Here is a 22968-nt window from a genome sequence, read left to right as displayed (position 1 = left end):
TTTTTATAAAGTGTATAAGGTATGTGTCTAGATTAATTTTTTTTGCCTGTGGATATCCAATTGTTAAAAAAACTAACTTTGCTGCATTGTATTGCCTTTGTTCTTTTGTCAAATATCAGGTGAGTGTGTGGGTGTATTTCTGGGTTCTCTATTCTGTTCCACTGATCTATTTGTGTAGTCTTTCACCAATACCCCCCCTGCCTTGATTAGTGTAGCTTTATAATGGGTCTCAAAGTTGGGTAGTGTATGGGGTACCTGGGTGTCTCAGTGGGTGAAAGCCTCTGCCTTCAGCTCAGGTCATGATCCCAGGGTCCTGGGATTGAGCCCCCGGCTGGCTTTCTGCTCAGCAGGGAGCCTGCTTCCCTTCCTCTCTCTGCCTACTTGGGATTTCTCTGTCAAATAAACAAATAAGAATCTTAAAAAAAAAAAGTTGGGTAGCATCAGTCCTCCAACTTTGTTTTTGTCCTTCAATATTGTGTTGACTATTCTGAGTCCTTTGTCTCTTTTTACAAACTTTCGAATCGCTTTGTCAGTATCCACAAAAGATCAAGCTGGAATTTTGACAGGGGTTGCACTGAATCTATAGATCAAGTTGGGAAGAACTGATATCTTGACAATACGAGTTTTCCTATCCACAAACATAGAATATCTCTCCATTTATTTAGTTCTCTGATTTCATTCATCAGAGTTTTATAGTTTTCCTTATATAGGTCTTGTAAATCTACCTAAGTATTTCATTTTTTTGGATCTTAATGTAAATGGTATTGTGTCTTAAATTTAAAATTTCACTTGTTCATTGATGGTATACAGCTAAGTGATTCACCTTTGTATATAAACCTTGTATCCTGCAACCTCAGTATAATTGCTTATTAGTTCTAGTTTTTCTGCTAATTCTTTTGGATTTTCATCTGTGAACAAAGACACTTTTATTTCTTCCTTTCCAATCTATATACCTTATATTTTCTTTTCTTGTCTTATTTCATTAGGTAGGACTTCCAGCACAATGTTGAAAAAGAGGGGTGGAGGGACATCCTTGCCTTTTTCCTGATCTTAGTGAGAAAGCAATGGTATAATTTTTAATGTTTTGAAATTTGTTGAGATTTTTCTTTGTGGATTAATATGAGGTAAATTAGACTTTGAGGAAACTAGGTTCTTTTTGGGAAAAAGCGATATTTATATTTATGTACATATTTACACATACACATTTGTTTATACATGTGTACGTGTATGTACATATGCCTATAGATCAAGCTTGTTAATCAAATGATTCAGATATTTCATGTCCTTCCTCTTTTCAATTGATATAAATCATTATTTCCATAGAATCATAGCTCTTAGAACTGTAAGGGACCTCAAAATAATTAGATCCAGATGAGCAGATTATTGTTCTCCCCATGTTATAGCTGAGACCCTGGAGGCACAGTAAGATGAAGTGATTTTCCCAAGGATACACAGCTAATGAATAACAAAATGAGGACTAGAGCCCAGGCCTTTGGAGTGAGGCTATAAACAGGATGCGTGTCAGGGCGGGTGTCCATTATCCTTCCTGTCTGAAGCCAAACCACATTAATGATATAGATCAATGCTATATTCGCGAACTGTTGTTACTAATTAGAATGTTGACTGCATACCCAGTAAGATGCCTGTTTATGTCTATTAGAGAAGTGGAAGGTGAAATCTTCAAGTTGGAGATGCTACTTGAAGATGTTAAAGAGAAAATTAATAAGGGCAAATGTACTTCAGCCGTCTCTTTTCCCGTGAGCTCTCCAATCATCCCGGATGACTTGGCATCCACATCCTCTCCACCCTCAAATGAGGTAATACAGCAACCTACAGCCTAATTTCATGCCAGGAAAAAAATTTTTTATGCACTTATAGAATCCTAAATCATGAAATCATGAATTCTATTTTAATATTTCATGAAAATTTAACTTTCCAAAGTCCCATGAATTATATTATTTAAAGTGGAACCAGCTTTTAAAAATTAGAAGCTATTTTAAGTGTTGGCTTTTTAAATATCTTATTAGTTTAAAATGTCACAATGCAGTTTAAACTGAGGAACCACTGAAAAGCTATTTCTTCTGGATGAAGAGCAACATTTTTGTGGATTGTGCCTGGAAGAAATAATTTTTCTTCTTAATAGTTTTATATTCCCTCTTCTACATAAAAAATAACACACTCAGTGGGAAGAACTATTTCCCATGGGTCCACTTCTGCATTTTCTTTCTCTCAAGTTAAATTCTTTGGGATTGTCTACATATGCAAGATTAGGAATTCAAAGCAATCACCACTGTCTTTCTACACTTTTTGTTTTTGTAGCCTCAACTATCAGAAACATTTCAGACTAAATCAAAATTCTGAGAAACTGAATCATCTGGATAATTGCCATAAAGTGACTCTTTTGTTTCAGACAGTACTTGAAATCACAACCTGTGGCTGATTCTCAAAATCTGAATAGGTTTTTGTCACAGTTAAGAACAAGATACTGAAGATTACATAAATGCTAGCCCTGCCAAAGAAGTATGTTTGCCCCTTCAAAACACTTAACCTTCCCAGCAAAATTTCATTCAAGGCTCAGCTTCCGATTTGGGCCATTTATGTAACTTTGACACACAGTCCCCCACCCCGGGCAGAATTCTTTGCTTGGACCTCTGTGTTCCCACAGCACTGTGTCTCATTTTTCCCTGTGCCTTTGTACCTATCTTTGTGCCTCAGACATCTGACTGAATGCCTGGTATAGCGTGAATGCTCAGTATAGTAACCTCTGAGCCCTTGTAGATTTAACAGTTCCAACACTTCCCAGCTGTGAACAGGAATTAGCTTCCCAGTGGTATGAGGGAGCCCAGGGAGTGAGCCTAGTCTTCCTCCCAGCAGTTTCCTCCGATCTGGGTTTGCTTTTCTTTACTGGGTCCCAAGTTTACCAGCAACTACTGTGAAATAAAGAGAGCTCTAGAATTTTGTCCTAAGTAGCCCTGAAAAAAGAGTCTATTGTGAGGATCATTCATTCATTCAACAAACACTTATTGCCAAATGCTAGGCACTTTTCTAGGTATTGGGGTATAACATAAACAAAGCAGACAAACCACCTGCCCTCAAGATGCTTACATATCTCTAAGGGATACATACAATGAACAAATAAAATTAATGTGTAATGACAGAATGTTAGAAGTGCAATGCACTTAATGTGACACATTCCTAGGACTCTGGAGCTGAAATGCCTGGATCTGAATACCAACTCTGTCACTCATCGGCTTTGTGGCCTTGGGCAAATTATGTAACCTCTCTGTGCCTCAGTTTCCTTCTCTCTAAAATAAAGATAATAATACCAGCCTAAGCTTCCAAATCCTCTTCTGCAAAAAGTCTTTGCAAATTGTAAGTCTCTGAACCAACAGAATTACTATTATTTACTTCTCACTGTAATTTTGTCGTATCATTTCAGATGCACGGATTTTTAATCCCAGCACTTCCAATTAATTTGTAATGAAATAATTCTAAGTGTGGTCCCCAGACCAAGAGCATTGACATCACCTGGCAGCTTGTCAGAAATTGTTATGATGTTGTTACGGTGTGAAGTGAGTTAATATAGGTAACGTGCTTGAAGCGGGGCCTGGCTCATAGGAAGCACACTAGCTGGGTGTTAGTTTTTGTGACTATTCAGTAATGGCATGTGACTAAAAGTCACTCACTGTGGGAGGACCCAGTTGAGCGGGGGAAACAAGGTCAGGGAAGGTAAGATTTAAATTGAGTTGGAGGGAGAGCTGAGAAGGAGGCAGGTAGGTGGAGGGTTGGGGACAGGGACTCCAGGCAGGATGTGACCATGCCTTAGGGGTGTGGTGGGGATGCTGAACTGATGTGGGTCCCTCCCCGTGGAACTGCAGTTCTAAAGGCAGTCCCTCTGTGTGGTGCCACGGATTCCTAAGGGACATGGGGGCGTCCTTTGGGGCCACGACAGACCCCTTCCTTCGCAGCTATTGCTCCTGAGGGAGGGCCTGACCAGTTGTGAGAGGAGAAAAGGAAAGTGGCCACAAGATGTCCCCACCACATACTACCTCAGGTTGCTCCTTCCATCGTCCCAGGAACGCTGCCATTAAATTCCCAGTGACTCTTAGCCAAAGAATCCCCTAAAGTGGGCCTCCCATGGAGCTCAAGAATGGATTCTAAATTCAAACTGCCTAAAAAACCCCCCCAAAACAGCAAACAAAAACACCAAAACCCCCAAAACAATGCTAACACAGACTAACCAGATCAAATGGCCGTGAGGTGGTCCTCTGATCCCAGGGGCACATCCAGCAGCCCAGCCCTGCTAGGTTCCATTCACTCTGTTGGATCTCTGACTGAAGCCGGTGCGGCCAAGTGTGGCTCTGAAACTGGCCTCATTGCGAGCCCTGGGCTCTGAAACCAACTGACGCCTTGGATGTCAGTGCTGGTGACAGCTGCTGGTATGGCTCTTGTTTCCCACTCTCAGAGCTCAGGAGACACTTGCCTGGGGTACTTTTTCCAGATCAGGGCTTCTCCAACTGCAGTGCGCCCAGGAATCGTGTGTTAATCTTCCTCCATGCAGGCTTTGATTCGGTGGGTCTGAGGTGAGCCTGCAATTCTGTGTTTCTAACAAGCTCCCAGGTGATGCCAGGGCTGCTGGTCTGGGGCCCACAGCTTGAGATTATTTCATTATGAATGAGCTGGAAGTACTGTGGGTCTAAAAGGAGAGTGACGAAAGTATAATGTTGGTTCAGAGCTCACAGTTGGCAAAGACTTGACAGAAGAAGAGTTGGAAGCTTAGGAAGGTGAGGAGACTTGCCGGGGACAAACATCAGGGGACACTGGTTCCCAGGTCTCCCAGTTCAGGTGGAGGGCACCTGCCTACATTCTGCTCATGTAAATCTGCCTTATCTGTGAAGTGGAGGGGTACCCCTCTACCCCTGAAAGTGAGAAGTGATCAAAGAAAACACAGGGGCAAATTCTTTAATTTTTAAGTTATAAAAACAATTTATGCTTATTGGAAAACAAATGAGAAGACAAAGTATAAGGAAGAACATTTCACAGAGAGAAAAATCATAGCTAATATGTTAGTATCTGTCCAGTCTTTTTTTTTCTGCAGACACAGACACATTTTTGCAAAACTGGGATCATGCTATATAGTTGTATGATGCTTTTTTTCTTTTAACATTTGTCACATGCACCTCAACAGTCATATAGAATGAATCTACAGCTTCATTTTTAAGGGCTGCATTGTATTTCATTACCAAGTCATTTAACCAATCCCTTGTTGATGGATATTTGTTTTTTTCCAGTTCTTTGATATAACAAACACTACTTTGGGAACATCATTTTATATGCAAGCTTTGGGCCATACTCGATTATTCCCTTAGACTAAAAACTTAGGAGTGCAGTTAAAGAGGCAGAGTGAAAATTCTGATAAACTGGCCCTTAACAAAGTGTGTCAGGCCCCAGCTGTACATCGGAAAGGAGCTGTGTCCCCCATCTCCCCAAGCCCACCCCGGGAATCTTTTTTTTCTTTTTTTTCAACCTTTGTCAAAGTGGTAAGTGAAACTGGTATCTCATTGTTTTCACCTGTATTCCTTTGTGAAATTTAACTCATTTTCATATGTTTCTCGGCCATTGCCACCTCCTCTTTGGCAACATCAACATTTTAACTATTTGCAAAATCAAAACCGCAGCCCCCTTCTTTTAAAGGCAGACAAGTTGGAAAATATTAGGAACAAATAATGTTCAATATTGAGATTTTTATTATACAAAGGACTCTGACAGGTTCACAAAGGAGCGGGAAAATTGTGGCTAAGAACACAAGCAGAAGGGGAGAGTTCAATCCCAGTTCTGCCACTTACTCTCTGTGACCTTGCCAAGTGGCTGAAATTCTCTGAGCCTCAGGATGCCAGGATGGCGAGAAGGAACAAAGGGGCACCTGGCCCAATGAGCAGTCAACAAATGGTTGTTTTTGCTAGTAAGGAAACACTGATAATCTCCAAAGAAGGGATGGACAAAGGAGATGAACTGAAAGTTCATCAAGTAGGAAACACAGCCAATAAATAAGCACATGGAGAAATGCTTTTCTCCTTTAATAACAGAGGCAATTAACATGAGGTGCCACCTCCCTGCTTTTTAAATTAACAAAAGCATTTTCAAGGATAATTCCTGAGGCAGCAGAGGGTGTGCTCAAACTGAGCTGCCCACATTGTTGGCGGCTGTGTAATTCTTACAGCGTTTGCGGAAAGCAATTTGGCAACAGGTATCATCACACAAACATGTTCACAACCTTTGACCTACACATTTCCTAAGGAAGTAATTCAAAATATGGAAAAAGCTATCTGTACAATGATGCTTGTGCCAGCATTGTTTATAACGGGGCAAGAAGAGCACATTTTCTGTTTGCAGAAAGGGTAAAACTGTAGTAAAAAAATACACTCTGGGTGGTGTCAGGCCTTTTGGTGAAGTAGTGTAATTTTTCTGTGTTAAAAAGGACATATAAACAATAATTTCAGCCTCTGACTAGTCCCTAAAGCCTGTTTTAATTTGTAGTTGAATGCAGTTCTTTGGAAAAGCTCTTAGAGCTCTAGGAAGAGTGGTCAGATTGATGGATTTAAAAATTATCTTCCTAAATCTGTTCATCCTCCTGCAGAGCCTGGGGTAATTCCAAACTAAGGAAAGAAAAAACGGGTAAAGTATTTTCTCATCTATAAACTAGATTTTTAAATGTTTGGAGAATGTGAGAGGCCAAGCCAGTGTTGAAACCTTCTCTCTTTAAGCCCCAGGCCATTACAGCACAGACCCCACCGAGGGAGAAAGGGGAGAAATCAGAGACATCCGAGGGAAGGAGTCCTGAAGTGGTGAGTTCAGCTGCCTCTGTGCGTGAGCGGTGGCGGCCTGAGTCACTTCCTTGCGCACAGCCACATCTGTGTGTGCTTTGTGGTGCAGGAGAACCCCAACAACACCTCGGGAAACCAGGACCGAGACCACGCGCAGATGACCAGTCCAAGCTGTGCATTTTGCCACGGGGTTCTTGAATGGTGAGGGCTTCTTGCTGCTGAATCCCTAGGATGGGTGGGAGCCAGAGCCAGGATGATAGTTCCAGGGAGAGTGGGCGTCAGATGAAATGAACAGATGCCAGCAAACCGCTGGCTAAGTTTCAGAATCACAGATCGCAGGGCTGGGCAGGCCCCGCCTCCCTCCCGATGCACAAATCGCTCTGGCGGTGGTTCTCCAGTGGGGTGAGCTTCAGAGTCATCGGGGAGATTGTCAAATAATGCGCACGCTTCGACTTCACCTCCTGTGTCAGCCTCACCGGGACTGGAGCGCTGGTAGAAATACTTCTTTTAAATCTGCTCCAGTGATTCTCAGAAGTTCCCCTGGTTAAGAATCGTAGCTACAGCACACACGAAGGGTGGCTAGTCCTGTAGGCTCCATCAGAACATTACCCAAAGGGGAGAATATCGTGCACCATTTGTAGACGAGCTCCTGGTGATGAGTGAAAATCTGCCCTTTCCCTCCTTCTGTCCCAGTCCCACTAGAAATAAACCTAATTCCACCTCTCAGGGTTCACTTCTCCCCATTCTTGAGCAAGAAATCTTCCAGAGGTTAAGAAGTTGTAAATTGTGTAAAAAAAAAAAAAAAAAAGCTATCGATGTAAAATCCCAAGGAGGAATCCTTAATGTTCTTGAAACTTTACTTGGCTTGCTCGTTAGCCCATGTGGATTCAGAATCATTTATTTGCAGCTTCTGTCTGTTAGTGAGAGGCGTCACCTATATGCTCAGGAAGTATTCTGGATGCGGGCCAAAGCTGGGCTAACTTACCTTGGAAAGGTCAAGAGTCAAGGAGGGAGGAGATGTTTAGCAACTATTATTACATACACATAATAGGCTCTAATAGAAGCAGATGACAAGGTCTGAAGTTGGAAAGGATTCCACCACGGGAATGGGCGCTTGTCCTAAGTGAGTGTCCGCCTCCCCCGCCCCCCCCCCAACAAAACAGAAGGGTGTTTGTGCTAAAAATGACCATGCATCATCTGGTGTGGACAACTGCTTTAAACCAACATGCCAGTCATCAGCTTTGACTCTCCTTTAAATATAAGGGGCAGTAATGATGCCTACTCCCTGAGACACCCCAGGCCCACTATTTTTATTTATTGAATGAAACCAAGGTTTTGGAATTTTTAAAATTGTATTAAGTATAATAAAAACAGGTTGACGTTAAAAAAATGTTTTGATTAAGCATGCGACGTATCGAATGCTTCTCTTCCAAATTCCTAATCTAGACCCTACAGATACTTTTAAGTACCAAGTCAGGGACCAATGTTCCAGACTAAATTTTCTCTTTTATGACAGGCAAGAGGGAAGGAAAAGCACAGCCGAGTGTGATGATCAGATCTAACAATGAATGTATGACTGGGATACATTCATTTACAAATTGAAATTTATAAATTTATAAATTGATTTATAAATTGAAATCTTGGTAAACTACATAATACCTGAGGGATTAATTGAAGAAAGGACTACATACACTCTTTATTCTTCTAGAAGATTAGATATCTCTCAGATAGGACATTGCTTTATGAAGTTTGCTGATGTTCGAGGGATATTTATGTATATGCAAATAGATGATAAATATGCCACAAATAAAATGCATATCCCTTTGTGCTATGTCTGAAGCAGGATTTTGGATTTAAGAGTACACTTTAGCTACTTTGTCCTTTTGGGAACCTGTCTCCTCAAGTAGAATCGCCCTTAGCTTTTATGTTTGGCAAGAAGATTTTAGTGCACAAAGAAGCTTAAAAGAGGCAGAAAAAGAAAGTCATGTGTGGGACTGAACTCTCTTGAAAGAGATCCAAGTTTTCCACTTTGGAGAGCAGATGTTCAAATGCCCCGAAGGCAGAGGGTGGAGACAGAAAATGAGGTGTGAGAAAATACGTGAGTCAGGAGGAAAGCATGTTTTTCCAAGGGGAGGGGAGGGACCCAGCTTCTCAGCGCCCAGCCCCACCAACTCCAAGCACAGGGCCCCTCTCCACCGGAGGTCAGCGGGCCTGGGTGTGGTTGAGGGGTGCTGCATACGCCAAGCAACGCCTGGGGCTCCTCCTCCTGTGCCCCGCCCTGGTACCCCACTCCCCCTCCTCTTTCCTTTCACCAGCTGTGTCTAGGACATCAAGGGCACAGTGCCTTCCACACTAAGAACAAGCAACTTTCCTGGAGGGCTATTACCGTACCTCAGGGGCTGAGCGAGGGCTTTATTAAGAATTGTGATGGATTAGAATTTCTCTGAAGGAGTTAGAATTTCCGTGAAGAAGGAGGGAGGCTGAAGCGAAAGACAGGTCAGAGAAAGTGTCCTGGTAAAAGACAACTGGAAGAGATCTTTCTGGTGCCCCCTGGTGGCCTTGTACAGCTGAAATCCAGCTTGCTGGATGTTCTGGACACATTCAGCTTGCTCGTGTGGAGCCAAAGCCATGTGACCCAATACTGACAGGGAGCACAGCTTCTTCCCCTGAAAAGAGTTGATTTTGAGACATGAATATGACGAAAACTCCAAATTTTACAATTCCATGCTTCAAATTTCTACATTGCATGTGTGTGCATGGTGATTAGATATTGTCCTCTGGGGAACAAAACAGATTTATTTTTTAACATTTAGTATACATATCCTTACTAGGCCAGGTGGTGCTGGGTACGGTTTCTTATAGTGAAGCTCTCCAAAAGGCAGGCAGAGGGATCTCTGTGTTGAGGACAAGACGCCACTCCTGCATCGTCCCAGGCTCTGATACAAGAAATTTAACATTTCAGTTTTACCAGCATGCTCACGATCTCTAGAAGTGGGCTTAAAGTTTATGGGATCGTATGCACCTTTTATAGGAAGGAAAACACGGAGAAAAAAGGGCACAGGAGGACCAACTGTGGAAGGTGGCCGCCTGCCATTCAAGAAAAGTCCCTGCATGCAGATTCGATTCACAGTAAGTTGAGGGGCCTAGGGAGGTGGGGGCTCCACCCTCAAGGTCCCCCTCCATGGGTCTGCTCCCCGCCGGCAGACCACCTGCCAGACCAAGCAGCTGTACCCAGATGTGGGGGCTGCAGATTATGTATTTTTGGCACTATGTAAAAAATTAATAATGGAATAGATTCAGATGGATCAAATGTGGTCAGACAGGGTGAGCGCGCCCACCTGTGTCTGTGCGGGAGTCCCAGGACTCCATGCACTCAGTTGTGAGGTGGCCTCAGCTTTGGGTGTCATCCTTCCAGCATGACCCAGAATCCCCGCCTGCTAAGCTTCCTGGCCATGGGAGACTTGCTGCCGGCTTGTCCATACACATTTCAGAGAAGCAAAGAAAGAGAGCTGGGAGACCGGGAGAGCACACAGGGCATGGAATTCAATGATATTTTTAGTCAGAGGAGCCTTCCTCCAAAGGTAGTTTAAGCAGAAAAACACCCCCGGGCAGAACCACCCTGGCTGAGGAAGAGGTGAGGCCGAGGCCTGCCTGCTCAGGCAGCTCCCAGCATGAGGGTCCCCACCCGAGCCCGGTCTTCCCTGTTATACACGACAACCCGGAGCCAGAGAGCTAACGAGGTTTGTTTATGCTCTTAAGAGTGATTGGCCAAGAGCCCTTCCTTCGACTTGGTGTTCTTTCTGCTCTGTCATGTGTAGTTACTACTTCTTCTCAGTAGATGATTCATTTTCAATCTCTTTTTTTAAAGATTTTATTTATTTATTTGAGAGAGTTATAGGCAGCGAGAGAGCACAAGCAGGGGAAGGGGTAGAAGGAGGAGGAGAAGCAGGGAGCTGAGCTGAGTAGGGAGCTGAGCTGAGCAGGGAATCTGACACAGGCTCCATCCCAGGACCCTGGGATCATGACCTGATCATGACCTGAGCCAGCTTAACCGACTGAGCTACTCAGGCGTCCCAATGATTCCTTTCCTAATAGTCATAGTAATGTTTCATTGATTGAACACCTACCAGCTGCTATACCAGGACAGGCTTTCCAAGTGTGGTCAGAAGGCCCAGAAGGTCTCAGCGGGGCTGTGAGGCCCTCTTTCCTAGCTACATCCCCGTGCAAGGCCAATACTGCAACTGATTGAATGGAGATGCAGCCGTGGGATCCAGCACCTTCTATTACGCCAGATTTTCAAGTCACTTGCCAAAACATAAAATACTGCCACTCTTTTAATTTTTAAAGATAGCTCTTTTGGGTCGCCTGGGTGGCTCAGTGGGTTAAGCCTCTGCCTTTGGCTCAGGTCATGATCTCAGGGTCCTGGGATTGAGACCCGCATCAGGTTCTCTGCTCAGCAGGGAGCCTGCACCGCCCCCCCCATCTGCCTCTCTGCATACTTGTGATCTCTGTCTGTCAAATAAAAAAATAAAATCTTAAAAAAAATAAAAATAAAAATAAAAATAGCTCTTTTGCATTAAGAACCCATTATTTGGGGGCACCTGGATGACTCAGTGGGTTGAGCATTGGACTCTTGGTTTCGGCTCAGGTCATGATCTCAGGATCCTGGGATGAAGCCCTGTATTGCGCCCTGAGCTCAGTGCAGAGTCTGCTTGTCCCTCTCCCTCACCCTCTGCCCTTCCGCCTCCATGAGCACATGTGTGCTCTCTCTTAAATAAATGAATAAAGCTTTTAAAAATTAAAAAAAAAAGTTATTTTGTCAGCATGAAATGGTTTACTGTTGGTTGTAAATGATGAAATAAATCAAACATTTTTAAATGTTTCAGTTTAAAATTCTACTTGAAAACAAAAAAGCCTTAGGACTGTCAGTTCAGTCTTGGGAAGATCTGAATGATTCTTCACTAGCAAAAATGACTTGAAATTTATAATAGATTATCTCTGTACCAGTCCATCTTCAACCAACTGAATGCCATATAATAGCTCTTCTCCAATACAGGGTGAGATTTTTTTCACCACAGGTCAAAAAATGGCATATATTATGATATATGATAGATAAAACTATAATAAGCAAAAGCTCTTTAGGGTTCTTAATTTTAAGAGTGTAAAAGCGTTCTGATATAAAATATTTGAGAACTATTGACATGGTGCATAACATTTAGCAATCCTTACATCCCTGTAAGTAGGAATTATTATCTTTATTTTACAGATAAGGAAATGGGGGCTCTGAGAAATTTAGTAACTTGCCAATCAAAGAGCTGGTGTATTTCTACAGCTGTGTAGTGAAGTATCTCGAAACTTAATGGTTCAAAATAACAAACAAATTCAAACATTTTCAGAATCCCTATGGGTCAGGAACTTGGGAGCAGCTTAGCTGAGTGATTCAGGCTCAAGTTCTCTGATGAGGCTATAGTCAGATGTTGGCTAGTATCGCCATCGTCTGAGGGCCTTGACTGGGACTAGAGAACCTGCCTCTAAGATGGTTCACTCACATGGCCATTGGGAGGAAGTCTTAGTTCCTCACCGTGTGTGCCTCTCCAGTAGGCCCACATTGAATGTCATTATGACATCACAGCCAAGAGATCCAAGAGAAAGACCAAAATGGAAGCTTTGGTGTCTTTTATGACCTAGTTTTGGAAGCTATACATCATCATTATAATTTTATTTGTGAGAAGCAGGTCCTAAATCCAGCTCACACTCAAGGAGTAAAGAATTAGGCTCTGCCTTCTGAAGAACATGTTGAAGAATTTGTGGAAAAATTTTTAACCATCACGGCTAACTAGTGGCAGACCCGGACTTCAAACTCAGGTCTATCTGAACCTCATGCCTTTCCACTATACAACCTTCTCAGGGTATGCCCTCAATCCTCTATTGCAATTTTCTTGAGTTACGGATTGAGAAGGAATTCAATGACTTTTTTTAAGGATTTTATTTATTTATTTATTTATTTATTTATTTGAGAGAGAGAGAGGATGCACAAGTGGGGGGAGAGGCACAGAGGGGAGGGAGAGAATCTCCAGCAGACTCCACACTGAGCATGGAGCCCGACTCAGAGGGCTTGATCTCATGACCCTGAGATCACAATCTCAGCCAAAACCAAGAGTCAGAAGCTCCACCAACTGAGCCACCTAGGCGCCCCTCAATGGCTACTGACTGAGAATATGGAGAAGAAAAAACATCTCTAGAGCTCATTCCCTTGTGACTTATTCTTTGAAAGATAATGTTACAAATGAGCATAATCACCAGAGCGGTGAGGCAGGTAGCATCGGCGGAGACTTTGTCCCCTGGTCTCATCCCTCCTGGAGCTGAGATGTTGCTTGGACACCCAAGCCTGATGTGCTCATCCATCTGGCCCAGGCTCTCACACTCTAGCCTTACCTGGAGGGCTCCATGGTCCACAGCCTGCGAGGTTCTAGACCTGTGTTAGATATACAGGCTGCTAGCCTCTGTGGCATGTATAAAGACAGAGCTATAATTCAGTTGCCCATATCGGCGTATGGATTTGGTGTAAAGAAAAACCATCTTTCCAACTGTCTGGGCAACAAAACACAAGCTCTTGGCCACAACAGGGTCTGAGAAAAGAATGTGCGTGTATCAGGGCCAATCTGGAAAAATATCCATCTTGCATTTTTTAAAAAAGATTTTTATTTATTTGACAGACAGAGATCACAAGTAGGCAGAGAGGCAGGTAGAGAGAGACGGGGAAGCAGGCTCCCTGCTGAGCAGAGAACCTGATGCGGGGCTCGATCCCAGGAACCTGGGATCATGACCTAAGCCAAGGCAGAGGCTTTAACCCACTGAGCCACCCAGGCGCCCCTCCATCTTGCATTTGTAGTTGATTTTGTGGGCCACATTCTCACAGACCCATCAATTCCACAGACCTTCACGAAGCACCCCCATGTGCAAGGAAAATCTTAAGACTTTCATATCAGATCTGTTCCTTATCAAAACATCTCTCGGTTGTCATAAGAGGATTCCGAACATCATTCCGAGGCTGGCAGCTCCCCTTGGGAACACAACTGGGGAAGTGGAACACTCTGGCACCAACTACATACCTGGAGAGGTTCGAGCTCTACTCTCCACACCACATTTTATGACTCTGATGAAGAAACTCACACTTTCTTTGTGTAACTTGGGCTTTTTCAGGTTCTGATGCAGGCCCCAGCTGCTCTTCTCTTTCTGGGACTGGACTGCAAAGTAATCAGTGTGAGATCTGTGGCACTAAGAGTCATAATTCCAGAAGAGTCTGTGGCAAAAAGCCACTTGAAGGTGAGCATGACAAAGGTGCCTTGCAAGGAAGGCGTTAAGTGGGGACGGCTGTTGTTTGCCGGCAGTGAGTTGTATTTTTCATCTTTTCTTTTTAGAATTTCATTACAAATACAACATGCCAGGACAGAATTACTTAAATCCTAATGAAAGAAGTGCCTTTGTCAAGCTCTGCTTTTTAAACGAAAATAAAAATTCTTCACCTTGTAAGTACATCTGCTACACGATCTCATCTTTGTAAGCAGGGTGGTCTCCCAGGCATGTGGGACCTGCATCATACCGACCACTGCTTCCCTTTGGGGTGGGGGATGCCCTGCCCTTTCCAGTCTGCTCCTTGGTTCTCCAGTACTCACCTGAGGCTCCTGCATCCTGGATGGCCAGAGGCTGGGCCAGGGCTGGGAGACAGGAAATCCTGGCAATAAAGGACCTTGAAACTTATTAAGTGCTAACTCAGTGTAAGTAGGTAACAAATGGTAAATATTTACTATACAAATGACCAACCGAAAAGTTGCCACTAGTATTGCTATTATTCAGGAGTGGTGAAAGCTTTAAATATGTCCCTACTAAAAGTTGGCATGTAAAAAAACAGACTATTTTTACAATCCTTAAACATCATTTTGCTAATTTCAATGCAAAATTTTGCTGTCATTGGAAAAAATTAAAAGCCCACAAACATTTATTTATAAAGATGAGTAAGATACGGCTCCTCCCTCCCCAAGGAGTTCTATTGAAAGGAACTCATCCCCAAAAAAGTAAAGTTCATGGCAAAATGTGCTAGAATTGTAAAGTCAGAGTGTGCTAAGGGAACAAAAGGGAAGGAAGGAAATACTCCATGTTTTGCTTCTGAATGGCAGCCGTATCAGGTTCTTTAACATCCTCTCCTTGTGGGAAACCTCCAGCGTTTTCTCTCCTTATCTGTGGACAGGGCATCAGGGAGAATGTTTCTTATCTTTCACAATTGCCAATTTCCGAGATGAAAGAATGCCATTTACCAGATTGAACTCAGCTGTGTGCCCCCTATGTCCCCAGCTGCCAAATCCTTCAAGTGGATGTGTTCTGTCAAGATGACAGCCACTAAAACTCTGCAGAAGTAACAGAGCAGATTTTTTACTATCTCCTTGGCCTTTGGGTTTATAGCCCATGAGACTTGTCATTCCAATACATGAGGGAATGAGGGGTCAACTGAGTCACTGGAAGTGTGATTTTTGAGCCACATTAATAACTGTACAGTGGCTGAGAGGGTGGAAGTCTTAGAGAGGTATTGCTCAACATTGAAAAGAACCTTCCAGAAATTGGAATGGAGTGGGCTGTTGTGGGAGGTTGTGAGCCCCATCTGCAGAGATGTCTCTACAGATCCCATCCGGAGACAATGTACTTTGTCAGGATGTGCAAATCTGTAGACCAGACTGGAACTGGAGCAGATGACCCTATGGTCCCTCCCCAACTCTGAGTTTCTATGTTTCAAATAAAATCCAAAATTGTATTGGAGACTAGCAAAGGATTAAGACTAAACTCATTAGTATCTCTGCTCATCACAACTTAGGTTTGGGTGGTCAACATGTCTAATTTGGACCTTCTGGCTTCTGCTCTGCCTTCCATGTCTGAGGGACAATGTCTCCCAGTTCCCTTGTCAAATGGGACCCTCCTGAGGGGGAGTGAAGCCTAGCTATAAGAGACTGGTGAATAAGACAGGAGACCTGGGAAGGAGAACCAGCAACAGAGAAGGCAGACTTATTGGCCACTACTCTTCTTTCTTCCTTTCCCTGGCTTTCTTGTCTTCCATGGTGCCTTTCCTATGTTTATTTTTTTTTGTTTAGTCTCTATTTTCTGGAATTGTCTTAGTAACATAATTTAGTTTCTGACTCCTAGAAACCTTGCTCCTGTGTTTGGAGAAGACATCAATCCCCATCAAAGGGATAATCCTTCCACTTGTCAGATGAAGTAGTTGAGTCCACAGAAGCTGGACGGCATGCTCGGGTGTCACACAGCTAGCTCCCAGCAAACCTAAACCTAGACTCCTGGTCTCATGGCTACTGATAAAACCCCTGTTAAAGGTTGATTTCCTTAAGATAAATGAGTTAAATTTCTTTTCCTGAATTCAGAATACCTGATAGAAAGTTCTTTGTTTTCTATGTTCCCCAATTTTCTTCTTAAAATTTCATGAAATATTTCACACAGAAAAGTCTGGGAAATGATACCCATATATCTACCATTTGGGGATCATTTTTTTAAAAGATTTTATTTATTTATTTGACAGAGAGAGATCACAAGTAGGCAGAGAGGCAGGCAGAGAGGGAGGAGGAAGCAGGCTCCCTGCTGGGCAGAGAGCCTGATATGGGGCTCAATCCCACAAGCCTGGGATCATGACCTGAGCCAAAGGCAGAGGCTTTAACCCATTGAGCCACCCAGGTTCCCCTGGGGATCATTTTTGATGCTCTGAATTTAATCATAGCTAACATCTTTCAGCTCGTTTAAAGCCAGAATGGATCTGTTCCCAGACATTGAATCCAAAATCCTCTCATGATGAACATGAGCCCATACCAGGAAAGTAAGTATTATTTTATTATTAATAATAACAAATATGACTACCCACTAGTTGGGTACATACAATGTGCTTAGTGCATGAAATTACTTGGCCCAAGATCACCTAGATCATAAGTAGTTGAGCCAAGATTCAAATGAAAGTATGGCTAATACTTCAAACATACATGTATTCATTCAACAAGTATTTGAGTGTTAACATCAAGGTCCTGTGCCAGGTTCTTAGGACACAGTGAAAAATTAAACTACTGTCCCTGACCTCATGGAAGTTACTTTCCTGGTAGAAGAGCCAGTCTTTGTAAGTGCCAAAAAGAGGGTGTACCGAGTACCATTACCTAATTTGGGGTTATCCACCAAAGGATAAGAGTGAATCAATTAGCAAGGGGGTGTAAAGATAAGAGTGAAGCCATTCCAGTTTAAGAGAGCTTGCTGGAGTGGGAAGGCCCCTTGGCAAATTCCAGAACAGTGCAGTGGCTGTGTCTGTGGGGCATGATGGGGCTGGTGAGGGGAAGCTGGTGGGATGGGCAGGGCGAGACCATGCAAGGGCTTGTAAGCTACAGGAAGGATTTCAGACTTTTGAGTATAATAAGCCAATGTAGTTTTTAACCAGGGCGTTTTTAAAGTTTCTAGTGTTTTTAAAAGATCATTCTAACTACTAAATGAGCAGGAATGGAGTAGAGGAGTCAAGGATTGGAGCACAGAGGCCAAGTAAGAGGCTGGTGCAATAGTCCAAGTAAGATGATAGTAGCTTGGCCAAGAGTGGTAGAGAAGGAGAGAGAGAGGTCTAGTATCCAAGAGCTATTTATGAGGCAGAATCAATAGTGTAGCAGAGTGGTTAATAGTTCAGGCTCTGCGCTCATTCACTCGGTCTGAACTCATTAGCTACTATCATAATGCAGTGTAGTGTTTAAGAATGTGGTCTCTGGTGATGTCTTGGGTTTGCATCTTCGTTCTGTGTCCTTGAGCTGGTTGCCTGACTTCTGACTGCCTCCCTTTCCTCACTATATTTCCCCATTATTCCCCAAATGGGAATCATAATAGTGCCAAACTCATTGAGGATTGGGTCAATACATATAAAGCACCTGGAAAAGTACCTGGCATTCAGCAAGTGATGGCTGTTATTGTTGATCATGATGACCGACTGGATGTGGGGAGACAGAGGACTCTGAAGCCCACACCGTTCCCATTGCACCACATTGCCTTGCCCTGCCTGGAGTTTTTCATTAGCTAGGGGCTCCCGATGCTGCTACTCTCTGATGCTCTCAACTGGATGGTAGATCCAATGTGTTAAACTAACCTGTAGAACCAAGTCATGTGAATGTGGTAGGGGAGAGGAATGAAGGGGGGCTTCGGGTCATAGCATTTGGAGCCACTTTCTGGAGATGACTGCTGCAAGTGTTGTATGTACCAGCGAAGTACTGCTTAACAGAAGGAATCTCAAGCCAGGGGGAATGTGAGGATGAATCCACGGCCCATGTGTCAACAGGCAAGATCTTGTGGCATCCCTTAGGTCCACTACTCATGGTTGTGCAAAGTGTAACACCAGGCAGTGCCCTTTGCATAGACTGTAAATGAAAACTCCCAGAGCTATGCAGTGCACAACTGAACAACTGTTACATGGTGACAGTGGCCCCCATTATTCACCCAGCCCATCAAGAGACAGAGTGATACTTACAGTTTAGTACTCCAGGGGAGCCTGTTTAAAGAGGTACTGCTTTTATCTTTCTACTGCTGCTGCCTCCTTGCTCTAAGCTCACTGGTGCTAGATGAACTCAACTCAAAGTGCCTGCAATTGGCAGATTTGTGTGCATTTGTTTTATAAATATGCAGGGTAGAAGGCTGGCTCGAAAAATAATGAAAACTGAATAAAAGTCGGAGTTTTGCCTCTTTCTGTGCCAACGGAAGACAGATTCTGGGAGAAAACACCCTTCATGGTCGTGAAACAAATTATTTCTGTGGTCAGCCACAACAGGACTATGAGAGCTACAAAAGGCAGATACTGCACAAACTCCTCACCCCCAACACACACACAGTCATTCCTGAACCACCACAGAGCTAGAGGGAGAGGGGAGCTTTATACAATTATGCTTTTGCCTTCCAGAAACAATCTTAAGGTTTTCATGACCTATAATTCAGACCTTGTTACCCCCTCATCCCATTTCCACTCCTGCAGGATTTTGGGAAGCAAGTCCTTAAGCAACTTTGGCAGTATCGAAGAAACAGAATCTGAGGTGAGGACCTTCAGGAAAAAAAACATTCTAGAATCCTTGCAGCTTGTAAGTATGGTCTTGACAACAAAACTGATGGCTTTTAAATTATTACATTATGGGGGGACCAGAAAACGCTCCACTAAAATCAACTTGTGCTCAGCACTAACATAAAGACACACAGCCTGAGCAGCTACATGGTTTGTATTATTCCTAAATTGGTTCCAAGGGAAATTTCCTGGAGAAAGTGTTTTGTGGGTGGTGCCTCGGCAGCAGGATCCCTTGGGCCGGGAGTGCAGGCAGCGGCTTGTTTCCAGCCGCTCCCAAGTCTGTTCCAGTGACAGCGGGGTTAGAGCTGCCTGCAGCTCCCTATTTTCCAGTCAAATCGCAGGCCATTTTCAAATGCTTCCAACACAAGCACTAGTCTCCGTGGGTGCCCTCTCAGGGGTTATGACCCTTCCGTCTCCTTTGACGACCCCCAAGAGCTTGCCTTCTTTCTCACAGATCTCTTCCTCTGTGGCCGGGCAGCGACCCAGCAGGTTGCTGATCTCGCCCTCTGAGTCACATTCATTGGTCACATGTTGGGTGGGTTGTTTTTTTTTTTCTGTCCCTTTCCCTAAAAAATATATTCCATCTCAGACCAGTTACCTAGGAAACCAACCGTCAAAAACAGGAATAGACTGGGTGGGAAAAGAATACTCCAAAAATTCCACCTTGCAATGTTTAATAATGAGATAACCCAATTAACAGAAACAGTAACTTTAAATAAAATGTGTGGATTTTTCCTCTGTAGATTTTAAACTTGTCTTTGGATCATGCCCTAAGAACAGCAACCATTTTGAAAGAAACCACTGATCGAATGATTAGAACTATTGCAGAAGATCTTGCCAAAGTCAAGAGATGGAGGAATCAACTGAAATACTAGTTTAACCCAAGGCAACTGAGGACTTAAAAAAAAAAAAGAAATGCAAAGAAAACTTGATCTTCCTCCCCAAAGTATCTTCTTATGCCATTTAGGAAGGTGACTTTCTAGAGAAAACAGCAAAACCATGGGGTGGGGGGGAGGCGCACAAAGTGCTTAAAAGGAAAAAAACAATGGACCCTGATTCTTAAAATTGAATCAACAAGTATTTATTTTAAAATAAATCTATTATTCCTAATTCCTAATAAAAAAAAAAAATCAAAGCAATAAACTAGGGGCACCTGGCTGACTCCATGGGAAGAGCATGCGACTCCTGATCTCAGGCTTAAGAGTTTGAGCCCCACCTTGGGTGTAGAGATTATTTAAAAAAAAAAAAAAAGGATAGAACCAAAATATACTTTTGCCTATTAGTATGGCAAAAACTAAAGTTTAGAAAAGCCAGTGTCAGCGAGGTTGGGGGTGACAGATGCTTTTGTACCCTGGGGATGGAAGTGTAAATTTGTGTAACCTGGGGGGAAGGGAACTTGGTATCAAATCCTACAAATGTAAAAGCACTTACCTTTTGAGCAGCAACCCCACTATTAGAAATTACTTCCTAGGGAACTCAAATAATAGGCCATGGTATTACGCAGGGGTGGCCACTGGAGCACAGAGGGGAAGAGCCCCCAAATGGAACTCATCTAATACCCACTGTGGAGATACATAAATAACAGTCATGCAGTTAGTGCTCTGTAGCTACGGAAAAAAATGAGGCAGATTATCTTGCAAGATAGTGAAAGAAAGCAAGAACGACCAATAATACATGCAGTGTGCCCTCATTTGTGTATGTTTTTCAAAGGGCATTCATATTTTCTGGGACGATACACAAAACTATTCAGTGGACCTCTAGGAAATGGAACCTGGGTGTCATTCAGGGAAGAATCTTTACTTTTACTTTCTGTACAGTATGAAATTCTTATGTTTATAATGTGAACTATGTGAAGATCTCCTGAAGTCAGATGCAAAAATGTTAGTCCTAGATTAATGAATTTGGGACAAAAGTGAAGACAATTCTCTAAAACTATGGACCAGGGATTAACTAAATGTATATAGCGTTTTGTGTAGACCGTCAGAACATTTTTTTTGTTTTAAAAAAATTTTTTATGGGGTGCCTGGGTGGCTCAGTGGGTTAAAGGATCTGCCTTCGGCTCAGGTCATGATCCCGGGGTCCTGGGATGGAGCCCCACATTAGGCTCTCCGCTCCACAGGGAGCCTGCTTCCTCCTCTCTCTCTCTGCCTGCCTCTCTGCCTACTTGTGATCTCTGTCAAATAAATAAAATCTTTAAAAAAATTTATTATTATTATTTATGTATTTATTTTTGCTTCTTTAAGACTGGTTTATAACCTCTTTCATGACAGAGCAGCCCAAGATTGGCTCTTTCCCTGCTTCCTGAGGTCTCTATTCACTCCAGTCAACAATTTCCAACCCCCAGAGCTTTAGTCAGTGGTAAGCAGAGTTGATCCATCCCCACTTTGAAGATTTTTGTGGCCAAGGCAGCTATTTGTCTAGCTGGCTGGAGAATGGGCTATTTTTAACTTTAGGGCTTGCGAATTGGTTTAGAGTGCCTTAGAAGAGATAAAGCAGAGGCCAGACGGAAGATATCTCTGACTTTGTGGCTGAAGGTACTTTAAGTCTTGGCACCATAAGGAACAGAGTGAAGATGGGTAGTAGCATTTTAAAAGAGGGAGCTTAAACTGTACATATGCTAATAGGCTTCTAGATTTATCACTTACCTAAATTTAATCACAACTTGATAACTTGTTTTGTGTGCCAAGCATCACTCTCCTGTCCCCAAGGTTAAAATTAAACTTCTCTGAAGGGTTCAAGGGTTCTCATACAAATCATTCGCTCTTAACCTTTTCTGGGTTCAACCCTCTTTGAAAAACTATTGAAAGCTATGGACTCTCCCTTCCCCAAGCTCCCCTCTTACAGGGAAAAGGGATGTAAGAACACACACAATTTTTTTTTTAAAGTTCATGGACACCTAAAGCAAATCCATGGAACCTAGGCTAGAAAGGACCACCACAAATGAATGTTCCTAAACCCTCAACTAACCTTTAAAGTAACTTAACTACCGTAATCACTTATTTAAAAATATGGCGCATCTCTGCTTTATTAAACTATATTCTAAATGTAATTTTACATTTCCATCATGATTGAGGATTATCACTGCAACGTGCTTAATCCAAGAAACAGAAACAGGGCAATGTCCTTAAGAATTTCTGGAAAAGTGCTAGGCTCGAATTTACAAAGATGACTTTATATTTACTGACCATGTAGCCTTGGCTGTCTCCTCCCTTCTTTGTGTAAATTTTAACTGCAGTAAGAGACAAGAAAAATCTGCTCATTAAAAGTCCTTGCATCTCTAACATGGAGTCAAGGGGTTCGTTGCTGAGAGCAGCGGGTGGCAGCTCCACTGTCCAGAGGCCTCTGTGTTCTTCCAATGTGTAGCTGTGCTCTGGTGGCTTGACACTACCAGGAGCAAGAAGCAGGATGAGGGGGAATGCTTTTAATTCTTTAATAAAAAAAATTCTAGCCATTCAGTTTATTAAGTCAAACAAACGCAACTCATCTTTTAACACTCCTTTCAACTGTCATCTTATGGTTAAGGATTTAAGATAGACCTAATTCATACTGAATTTGAGTATGCTTAATACACAAAATGTTGTTTTGGTAGTAGAAATTTTGCTGTGGGATGAAGACTTTGTTGTTCCTTTGATTTTAAAAGAAACCTGCGTGCAACCTTACAGAATGCACAAAGGGTTACAAACAACCTACAGTAGAACTAAGTTATAGGGGCATCACAACTTACAAAATGAACTGTCAGGGTCTGGGCCGTTGGGGCTCAAATCCAAGAATTTTCGTGTCTTTGTGAACGGTTGATATTCTTATTTTTTTGTGACTATGACTGAGCAATGTGAACCCATTTATAAATCAAGCACATTTCAACAGGAAGCAAAAGTGGGCTTCCAAGAGAGTAAATAAATGGTTTCAGTTACTTGTAACAGCAAAGTATCTTTCAGAGGGTCTTATCAGAATCTGTAATTTCTAATTCTGGAGGTGGGAACAGTTTATACCAGGAATTTATGTAAGATGACAACTCATGTCTTC

At 42.8% G+C, this 22968-nt stretch overlaps 1 protein-coding gene across 1 annotated transcript in view; it reads left to right on the top strand.

The window, feature by feature from the left end:
• The window catches only part of LOC111143593 (AKNA domain containing 1), a 32979-nt gene extending 13910 nt beyond the window's left edge, over positions 1 to 19069 (top strand). The window contains 8 exon segments of the mRNA XM_022497421.1: positions 1661 to 1817; positions 6765 to 6845; positions 6934 to 7025; positions 9856 to 9953; positions 14028 to 14150; positions 14246 to 14353; positions 16614 to 16695; positions 18790 to 19069. Coding sequence (XP_022353129.1) covers positions 1661 to 1817; positions 6765 to 6845; positions 6934 to 7025; positions 9856 to 9953; positions 14028 to 14150; positions 14246 to 14353; positions 16614 to 16695; positions 18790 to 19069 — 1021 coding nt within the window.
• Positions 19070 to 22968: the final 3899 nt, after the last annotated feature.

This window comes from Enhydra lutris, unplaced genomic scaffold (assembly GCF_002288905.1).
Source record: "Enhydra lutris kenyoni isolate GAN:26980312 unplaced genomic scaffold, ASM228890v2 scaffoldscaffold9, whole genome shotgun sequence".
Classification (NCBI taxonomy): domain Eukaryota; kingdom Metazoa; phylum Chordata; class Mammalia; order Carnivora; family Mustelidae; genus Enhydra; species Enhydra lutris.
The sequence above is the reverse complement of the archived record's forward strand: the minus strand, read 5'-3'. Positions and strand labels throughout refer to the sequence as shown.